This window comes from Teleopsis dalmanni, chromosome 1 (assembly GCF_002237135.1).
Source record: "Teleopsis dalmanni isolate 2A chromosome 1, ASM223713v2, whole genome shotgun sequence".
NCBI lineage: Eukaryota > Metazoa > Arthropoda > Insecta > Diptera > Diopsidae > Teleopsis > Teleopsis dalmanni.
In genome coordinates this window covers 229,856,873-229,868,402 of record NC_051846.1, presented here as the reverse complement: position 1 = coordinate 229,868,402, position 11,530 = coordinate 229,856,873, and the positions used below count along the sequence as shown (strand labels likewise).

General features: G+C 28.8%; 1 protein-coding gene across 1 annotated transcript in view; it reads right to left on the bottom strand.

Moving 5' to 3' along the window:
* Positions 1 to 3,464: 3,464 nt before the first annotated feature.
* The window catches only part of LOC119667629 (anaphase-promoting complex subunit 5-like), a 10,244-nt gene continuing 2,178 nt past the window's right edge, over positions 3,465 to 11,530 (bottom strand). Inside the window, exon 5 of the mRNA XM_038076933.1 lies at positions 3,465 to 3,634. Coding sequence (XP_037932861.1) covers positions 3,465 to 3,634 — 170 coding nt within the window. The remainder of the gene's footprint in view (positions 3,635 to 11,530) is intronic.

The following is an 11,530-nucleotide window of genomic DNA, read 5'->3' as shown; positions in this document are numbered from 1 at the left end:
GCTAACCAAAATTTACGTGGCATATTATACTATTGATACACGGAAGCATAACTTTTTATTAGATGTCTTATCTAAATGATCATTAATTGGCACATTTTAAAGTTAAATTGCTATTAGTGGCCCTTATATCACCAAATTAAACAGAAACAACATCGTTATATAAAAATACCTTAACACATCACTCCAATTGCAAAATCATATACGTTATATACCTATACGTCTTTATCTTATACATTAAATAGTACTATAAAAAACCATTCGAGGTGTCCGCAAAAGCATTACACAACGCACCGTATTGCCTATGTAGGATTTTTTAAAATGATGGTTGTGTAGGGAAAAGGTAGCATCAGGGAAATAATATTTGAGTGTAGTAGTAAAATTTTGCGGAATTTGTAAAAAATGCGAAAGAAAATTTAAGATATCTACTTTTTTTACATACTAAAATTAATTATATTTGCTTATAAATATAATATATTTATGATTCCAATGACCTTCCATATATCTTAATAATCTGTGGCTGCAAAATTGTATAAAAAACTTTTTGAATTAAAATTATGTTTTTCCACACTAACAATTAATAATATATTTTTCGCTTCCTAAGCCCTTTACAGAGAAAGTTCAATGAAATTATGTATATAAGTACATTCTATTAGTTAAGAAAAGATGATCAGATTTGGCTGTAAAAGTCTTTTTGTTACAAAACAAAAAGTTGTCGTGTAGTTAGACGGTTGTACATACAAATCGGTATAACTGAATTGGACCTAAATCAGACAAGTTTAGTCCTTGAAGTCTTTTTAATCATATTATAGACTTTTCACACGACATGAAGAATCTTATTTTTGTTTTACTATTGTTTATTCAACATGTTTCGCTTAAAGCCTGTTGAGATGGCAAATCTTACTTTTCTTCTTGATTTTACTCATTCGATTCACTGCGGTAAAAGACTGTTCGCACTGCAAATTTTTATTTAATCTTGATTTTACACACATCTTTAAAAATTCAATACACATTTTATGTTCGAAAGGGTAAAGAATACATAAAAAAATAAAAGAAATTAAATAAATAAATGTTATTCTCGCTTTTAAGATATTCTGCTATATTGCATTACTAAATTAAATCACATTCAAGCAATTTTTTTTCGTTATGTTTTATCATAGAAAATGCAAAATTCTATACGCCATGCGACCCTAAATTTCACAAAAGAAAAGCAAGTAGCAAAAATTTTCTTCTGGCACGAGTGAAAGTGTTCCTTTTGATTTGTAAATGAGGATTCGTTTACTTTATATTGTCTGCTTAAAGGCACTGATACCAGGAATTGGTTACTTCTTGTTTATAGGGCAAAAAACATTCAAATCAAAACTGTAACGAAATCAAAAATGACATTTACAATCAAACCTACGCTTCGGCTACGGAAACAAATTCAAATGCATGACGAACGTACAAAAAAATTGTTTTTTTTTCTTCTTTTAATAAAAAAATCCTATTTCAATTGCCCTTATTTTGTTGGCCTACAGACAAGATGTTATTGGTTGAATTTCCCTCGTTGTCGTTGTTGTTTTTTATTGTGTTCGATGTTGTTGTTGTTGTTATTGTTATATTTGCCATTGATCCGTGCACAATTCCAACACTGAATTTTGTATTGTTCAAATGGAAATTTTTTATATTGAAATTCATTTTGAATGGCAAAATAATCCACTTATTGTCTGCGATGCATAATAATAACAACAACAACAAAATTTCTTGGGCTTTGCAACAACACATACACGTACAACAACATTAAAATCATTTTTCTTATATTTTTATTATTTGATGGGCTTTGAATGCTTGAGTTTGAATTGTTTTATTTTTTTTTATTGATTTTTACATTGATATTTTGATTTTAGAGTACCTTAATATATTGTTTTTTTATATTTTTATTGGCAATACCGTTTATTGTTGTTGTTATTATTGCTATTGGGCTTATTACAACAGTGTATTATTGCTTGCAGTGTTTTTTTGTTATGTTTGTTTCTGTTATGCTAATAATAAAGTTGTTGCTTTTTACATCACATGCCTTGTGCGATATGAGAGAGATAACAGATTGCATGCATTTACATGGCTTAAAACGATTAAACAAACCGATTTTACATGATCATAAATATTAAAATATAAAATTAATATATTATAAATGATATTTACATACATAAATATTTAACACAAGATTAAAATGATGTTTTTTTCTTCACAAAATACAAAATCACTGTCTGCATACAAATGTTTAATTTTGATTTATTTTTTATTATAATTGGTAATGTTGAGTGTCCATAAAGGAATAGTGGAATTTAAATTCATTCAATAGTGGAATTTATGAAATTCATTTTTCAAAGGGAATATGATGGGAATGGGATTACACGTGTGTTGTTATGTAGATTTTTTGCAAATAAAATTTCATTTGTGAGGTTTTTTAATTTTATATTATTAAGAGTAAATAATAATTATTTTGTTATTTATATAAACACAGCAATTATTATAAAAGTATTTATAGATAAATTATTTATTATAAATTGTTATTGTTCACAAGTGATTTATAAAGCTTAAACTAGTTTTAATTAAAAACATTATTATAATTGCGTAGTACAGGGATGGTGAAATATTTTTAAGCGCGTGTCAAATACTAAAAATGTGTTCTATACCTTATTTCAGTTTTAGTTATTATTTCGTATGTAAAATCTTATCATTCAGCGTTATTATTTATAGAGTATATACTACATGAATTGTTTTAATATCATAGCAAAAAAAATTATTACATTTTTGACTGCACATGTCATCGCTGTATTATATCCATGAAAAAGTTTTTTTAATATTTTTGTTCGTGATGAAGATTTAGAATGCTTTAGAATGTCACCCGAATGGTTTGCTCTACTCTCTAACATATTAGTAACTAGTATACGGAGAGGCGAAGATAGTTATAGTGTTTCACAGTAAGTTTCATAGGTACCTGTCATCGATTTACCATCCATGGTATTGTTATTTACCAATAATTTTAGTACTTATTTTATATTTTTCGATGCTAGATTAAAGCAGTGTATAAGAAGTATTGTATAATTCATTACTAACTCAAATATATTCTGCTCTCAATTAACTGTTTCTTCATATTAACAGAACATGTTCCATTAATACAATTAGTATTTACCTACTTGAAATTTAGAAGTTTTATTTAAAAAAACGTGTTTTCAAGTTCTTAAGAATATATTAACGGTATTAATAAATTATCCAAACTAGTTAAAGAATACAAAGAGCTAATTGTTTGGCCCATCTTGGTGCTTCTTCAAGTATATCTTACATATCTCTACTTTCTTCAGCTAGCGAATAACTAATAGAAAATGGTTAGGTAAAGAGTAAATCCTCGTCATATGACAAGATCACTTCTTGGGGACTCATTCAAAGGAAGCGCTAGAATACTGCAAGGTTTTCTGCAGTTCTCTCTAGTTAGTAGTGTATAGAACACATACAAAGAAAATACGTTTTTCTTTAATATTTATTGTAGCAGTTGTGGAAAGCATAAAGCGTTTTTTCTCTATGAATTCTCGGGATTGGTCTTCAGAAGTACTTTTTCGACAACTTGTCAGATTGTTCATTGGTGAAGATGAAAGATCTATTATATTATCTAAATTCGTCAGTATAGATTTCATTTGTCATTTTGTATCTATAGATATCTTGCGTGGAATGTGGTAAAAAAATGGAGAAAAATCGATAATTGAGGTTAGTTAAAAGTTATTTGTAGGGGTACGCTGCAAACTACCAACCAACAAACAACAAATAAATTAATTATATTCCACTATTTTATTTTCTCTTAACAATACTTTTTTTTGAAAATATGTTTTCGAGTTTTAAAGTAAAATTTCTTATAATTAAAAGAAGTTCATAAATAAATTATAATAAATAATTGTTTCATTTTTAATTATTAAATACGGCTCAACCTTCACCGGAAATGTCTTTGTTCTTCTACATAGTACCTTATCAACGAAATAATTATTACTTCGTGACAGTGGTAACCCGAGCAGTCAGAGCGGTGATCTAGAGATCTTATCATGTCAAAACTAGACAGAAAGAATTTTAAATGAAATAATGCTTATGTTTTACTAAGCGTTTTCCAAGTATTTTACTAATATTTAGCAATAAAAGTGGCTTATCGCTCCTCAGATCTTGCATGTTACAAATCCGTTTAATTTAAAATTTTAATATAAAATAATAACAATCGAGGCCTTCTAGGCTACAGATTAGCTACAGCAATTTAGCAGGTTCATGTCTCATGGCTTCGCGTATATAATTACATTGAAATTAAGTTGCAAAAATGTTGCGAAAAATGTGTAAAGATAAACCAACAATTTATAAAAAAATAAAAAATATTACAGTAATTTAGAGTTTATGTTAAAATTGCGTGCCTAAAATGACGAAAAAGAAACTCCTTTCGTGTTTAAATATTTTTTTTGTTTTGGTTTTTGTTTTTGTTTTTGACTACATTAAGCCAAAATTGTAAGTCTTAATTAAATAGAAGAGAAAGAGAGATACTCTTTCAAACATGCAACAAAAATAGTTTGTTTGAAAGCACAATTTTTATGAATGATTTCAGTTGGTCAGCCGGTAACGATACAACGTATTCAGCATGTTTATGCTTCCGACTTCTTTACTGCGGTCTTCTATGTATGTATGTATGTATGTATGTAGGTATACCTCAAGACAAGAAGAAGGAATTATAATGGAAGTCATGATCAAAAAACCGGTCGCAATGCTGCCTGCGTTGCGCTTTTAAGTTCAACTAGCCAACAGCAACAGCAATAGCAACAACAACTACACTAGCATTCTTGTCTTTTGCTCCTTTGCTCTTGTTTTAAATTTTTATGTTATTTGGTGTTTGTTGTTGTGTTCTTTTAGCTTTGTTTTAAAAACAATAATAAAAACAAAACAAAATAAAAAAAACATTTTCCACTTTACTTATTTTTGTTTTTCAATATTTTCTTTGTTGTTCTTCAGTTCAGCTTCATGTGCTTTGTCGGTGCTTTAAAGTCGCTGTTAAAATATTTTCGTATATGAAAAGCTCAGTGCGCACACAAGCAAACCAAAAATAAAATATAAAAAACAAATATAAACAAACAACAAAAAACAAAAAAAAACAAATGCATAACACAGCAAACGTTAAGGTTTTGCGGGGAAAAAATATGGAGAAATGCTTTGTAAGCAGTTTGAACGAAAATGTTAAAATGAAAAATAAAACAAGTGGGTAAAAAAAGCGCTGTTACGGATCTTTAAGTCCAAGACTTGTGTGCACATTCGCGTTTTGTTTAGTTCAGTGCCGTGGATTCGGTTTAGGCCACGGCAGGCCAGGCTATGTTAGGCAATGCTGCCAGTCCTTTTGGCGGTGTTTCTGATGTGCCCTGGTAGCAAATGAATTTTCGTTGCACGTTGTGTGCATGTGTTTATGCATATCTGCATGTTAGCATGTGTGCATGTGTGCAGTTGCTTTTGCATTCGTGTGTGTTTTGAATTTTTTAACATAACCACCACACAATAAACTTAATTTTTAGTATTAAAAGTAAAATATGAGAATTAAAATAACTCAAGCGAAAAATTCACAAAACGTTCTTGGAAAAGTAGGCGAAAATTAGAACGCCAACAGGTATAGGATTTGCTAAGGAGCTAATTTATTTAGATCGTAAAGCATATCTACTATGCGCTACGAGAGGAAAGAGGTGATCTATGAAATTAATTTTCTAATAGTGAATTGCATAAAGACAGCAGAATTAATGCGGATATTAATTTGTAGACTTAAACATATTTTATTGCGATATTTATAACATTTAATAAAATAATAAATAGTTCTCGGCTTATTAATAGTAATCTGTTTTTAAGATAAAAATATGTTTAAATTTTTTAATTTTTATGTTGCATTTTTAATATTTATTAAATAGAAATTAAAAGCCGGACATTTACTAAAGTTTTAATTTTATATGTTGAAAACGTATAAATTATTCTATTAAATTAAATTTTAATCAATTTTCAATTCAATTGAATTCTTATCTCTTGCAATGAAAACTCCTCCACTCTACTCACACTAGCTAGTGCACTATTTAACTCATATATATGTATATATATATATACATAAGTGCATTATAAAGTACACATAAGTCAAAGACCCAGCTAACAACACTAAAAAACCAACATTTTTAATATTATTTTTTTGTTGAATGTGACGCGTCTCATGACTAAAAGATACTATTTAAAAGATACTATTTACTATTTAAAAGTTAAATGGGTTCGAATAGAAATAAAAAGACAGCAACAAAATGTTTAATTAATTTATTAAAGTTTGACTGACCATATAACGCAGTTTCGAGTATTGCCAAGTATTCATCATCAATGGCCCGTACATAATTTTTTTGGACCGCAAGTGCCAGGCTCAGAACTGGAAATATTTTTTTTTGTTGAGAAACAGTATTTGTTGAGAAACTGAATTAATAAATCTTGGAAAGTATTATTGAGTTCGCACTACCAGTTTAAATTTCTTCTTTAGATACTTACATATTTTAATCAATTAATTTGCTTTCTTAAGTATGTATTGTTTAAGTATTTACTGATGAGTTTCGGACAATGTTCTTTTTTAGTAAACATAGTTGATACTTTGAGATTAAGATGGAGAATTATGTTTTCTATGTACCGGAGGGAGTTTACTATAAAGCGCAAAACTTTAATTTTATTTTTGAGATATTTCATTCACACCTCAGTACATCTGCACACCATACATTCAGTTAGAGTTTAGTGTTTTATCACAAATGATTATTTTACAAAAATGTTGACAAAAAAGGGGTTCTAACTATAAACTAATGAAAAGTAAAAAAGTACTAACTAACAGCGCTAGTATATAAAATTAAACACAAATTTTTTATTTTTCTATAGTTAAATTTTGGACAACAATGTTTCTCCAATGTTTCTGGTGCTTCATTTTAAATGTGTTTCTACCTTTAAGCCAAATAAAAAGTAAAATAGTGTAAGCTAACAGCACTAAAATGCAAAACAACTCTTGTATTGTTCCATAGTTATTTTTTTGAAAACATATCTCCAGTACTTTTGACTTTACTACTAATATCTGTAATGTAACAGAATTTTATAGTTTTTATTATTTTAAGATTATATTATCTAGCCTTCTCTTCCTGACATTCCTTTTGTTTCGTTCCTTCTCTCTGATTGTCCCACTGATATGTGTACTATATATATTATATGTTGTGTTTGAGTGCTGTCTTTACATTCTTTACGGAACAGTTCATTAAAATATTAAATTTTGAAAATAATGTATTATAAAAATTGCATATAATATCATATAAAACATCTATGTGCATATAATTTCAGTAATAAACATTTTTTTAAATTAAAAAGGCACCCAAAATTTTACATTTTATGTGTATAAAAAAGGCAAATTAAATTTGATATTCTTTGCAATTCATATAAAGATCTTTTGTCCCTTGTTCTTTTGCTCTGGCGAAAGCATTGAACAATGCCTTATTTAAATATTTAAGCAAGTATCAAAAAGCTTACAAAGGAAAAAAAGTGTTTAAAGAAGGGCAAAATACCGACAGACGAGCGCAAATTTCAACGTCCACGCCAAAGCCCAGCCTCTGCCGCATTGAGTACGAGTGAAAGAAAGAAGTGAGTGTATCTAAATGCCACTTACTTTTTATTATTAATTTTACGTAAAATTATGCTAATCCCCTGAAATATGATTATAACCAAAGAAGGTGTTATACACATACACATACGCTTTTTGGTACTCATCCACAGACACACACACATACTTGTACATAGTGAACTGTGATGCCAACGTCAAGCACTTTAAAACAGCAGCAAAGTAATTCAGGTGCGGAAGCCCTGTACTGCCGTGTCTGTCTTATTTTATTATTTAAACAGAGTTGTTATTGTATGAAGCTTTGTTGTTACTTTTATTATTGTTGCTGTTGTAACTGCTGCATATCGGCACCCCATATATGGGCCAAAGCAAGGACGTATGCATGTTGCTGGCTGCTCTCGTATGCATAATTCTTTGTAAGTACGGCATATTCAAATTGTTTAAAATATTTTATTAATGACTTGACATATGATAGCATAAATTTAAATAATTTTTTCCTTTAAAAAATAATGTTATCAGAATAAATATAATATTTTTGAACAAAACTGTGAATCTTAGGTTGTTGTGGTTTATATTTTCTTATTATTAAAATAAATATTTTTTATTTCAAAATAATAATTATTTTTAATATATGAGAATATATATGAAAAATAATTTGAATTTAAAAATCCTTGAATATTGATATATTACAAGTAATTTAACTAAAAATTTAATTATAACTAAACAACTGAACATTAAAAATTTATTTTTTTCGTTTTAATTAAATGTTCTTGGCTTCAATTTAATATTTAGAAAGCAAATTTGTCTTATTAATAATTTAATTTAATTTTCAATTTCTTTTACTTAAACGAATTTTTGCTAATTTAATATATTTTTGCTTTTAACCTTAACCACAAAAATTAATTATGTGTATTAAGAAACTTGTCAACATAACAAAATTGCCATATTACGACAACCACAGAGCCAAAAAAGTTAACGAAAGCTGCTCAGTGTACACTCTGTAGTGTACAGTGTACATTTCCGGTCTCAAACTTCAATGTCTGGCAACCTTCAGTTAGTTTAGCAGGAATGCGAAAGAGTTCGCAACATTATTTTAGCAAAGCGTTGACTTTGATGACAAAGCAACAACATTTAAAATATGTATAGTGTATATTAATTTGAACAAAAACAAAAACAAAAACAAAAACAACAGCAACAACAACAAAAACAAAAACAAAAACAACAATGATATCAGCAACAATGCTGTCAACTAGCATTTTACCAATTAAATCTTAGAAGCTCGTAACCGGCAACCGCCAAGAGCGGCAAGAACAACAAGACGCGCACGGCAGCTTCTAGGTTTTTGGTTTTAGACCCCGAATATTGCGATTTTTGTTTAAATTTCACAAATATAAATGACTTGGGAATTTGTTAGTGAGAACTTATGCAGGTACTTAAGAGCAGGAAGAGGAATATTTTCGAGTTAAATTGTGTAGAAAAATAGTTAGGAATTGCTAATAACTTAAACGATGACATACCAAACTATATTTGATTTATGAATTGTTGGAAATTATTTTTAAAGTTCAAATATTATTTATATATATGATTTTAGAAGTTAATAAATTATTCTCATTATACTTATAATAAATATTTCTCTATAATATGACGACTACAAGATATTTTGCAGTGGTAGTATGCTCTTTAAGGAGTAGAACGAAATTAAGATGATGATAATATGGTAAGATTATCATATCTTATAATTAGGATTATTTAAAGTTAGTTAAAGCAATTTACAATAAGCTGTTTAGGAAACTAAAATGGATCGGATAAAACAGTAACAATGGATAAAATGTGGATCCAGCACCACAGTCTGGAGTCAAAACGGCTGTTAGCTGAGTGGACAACAACTGGTAAAATCTGTCCAAAGCAACCAAAAGCAAAAAAATCGAAATGCGCATGATATAATATACATCCACTTTCTTAAAAAAGGAATAATAATATATGCATATGATAAAACTATCAGTAGCGAGTTTTATATACAGTTATTGAACCGTTTGAAGTGCAAGATCTCGAAAAATCGAACCCAAATGAAGAATTAAATCAAGTCAGCGGTAAGGTACATTGTCTGTTTTATTACGACAATGCACCAGTTGAGACATAAAGCATTTCATAATATGATTTTGAAGACTTTAGTTTTAAATTATTAAAATAAAAAGCCATCACTTTTAAGTCGAAGTGCCAGATGTAACGAGCACTTGTGTTATAATATCCAACAGTTAAGGGAGACAGGATCATAGCCAAGAGGACCCTTTTCTTCATTTCACCTTAAGTCCACTTAATAAACTATAACTATAATAAACTATAACTTAATAAACTGTAGTCATATATGGGACTGCAGCTTGTATCTATCTGCAGTTTTTCTTAGCTAAATTTTAATATCTTCAAGATACATAAGAGTTAGCAACGTTTTTAAAAAATTCAAGTAAACTTTATAAAGAACATTTAGCTAAAAACTTACAATAACTTCGACAGCAATAAATGTCAATGTCAACATAGTTTAACTAATTAAATTCCAACTATGTGAACATGTGCTAATGTGTAAAAAAGTGTTATTAATTGTGATAATTTGCAATTTGAAAACAAATACATAGAAGCAAGTAATTAAAAAATTTAACCGGAGTTCAGAACTTAAGTCAAGGTAATCAAATAGGCTGAATGACTGAACCCCGTGTGATCTTAGTAAGAAGGTGTGTAGTGTAATCAGGCTTAGGAACTCAATTCTTCATTTCATACCTCCTGCAATGGTTTGACTAAAATTAATTGCAAATAATGAAAACGTTTTTTTTTGACTTCTCTGAAATTGAAAAAACGAAGATGTTGATGAAGAAATTTAATTTATTACACAAATTGTAATGAATGTAGCTTTTAAATTGCTTAGCACACGCACATACGCCAGTTGTGCTGCAAGCACTACAAGAGTTAATGCTGCACTTTATTGCACTTTGTAGCACTTAAATTGCAACTGCAAAAGCGGCAGTTGCAACGACAATTATAAATGATTTTGTGCCACCTTACATTGTTGCGACAATTGAAACGGAAATTGTTGAATTCTCGTTTGACACAAATTACAACAAAATTCAATTTATTATGTTTTACGGATATAATAAAAAACAAACACTGAAACGAATCTACAAGATACTCGCACAAACAAGTGCAACATTTCAAGGCATGCGAATCTCTAAGAAAGAAACTTTGGCACGAGCAGGGCCAGCAAAGGCGCCTGTGTGTCGACTTGGTTGAACCCAGTTGAATTGAGTTGAACTTAGTCGCATGCAATTGGGTTGAAGTACACATAGAAATATGAGCAAAGTAACTGTTTTGTAACTTCTCTTTTTTAATGAGATTGAAAAACTTGAAAAGTTATGAAATTTCATTAATTAAAAAGTTTTTGTGTCAGGATGAAAACTTTACGGTAATAATGATTAAATATGTTTGTATGGAAATATATGCAAAAACATTGTCTTAGTAAAGTACTGAGAAAGTAGCTAAGTGCACCTCAATTTGTAGTTTAAGATTTACTTATAACAATGAAATCAGTTCTGCGATTTGCTTTGAAAATCTATTAAAATTCACATCCTTGGATTTTGTTTGTGTAATGAAATAGTTGGACTTAATTATAAATGGTTTTAATTACATATTAAAAAGTTGATCATTTAATTAAAAATAAGCAAAAAACAAAAGGATTCACCTTGAACTACTTTTTACTTGATTATATTTTTATTTATATCTATAGTAACTTATTTGAGTTTATATATCGAAGGATGATGAAGTTATTGTTAGTATCTATAACGTTGAAGTAGGTACATGCTAATTATCAAAAACTAAAACAAATCC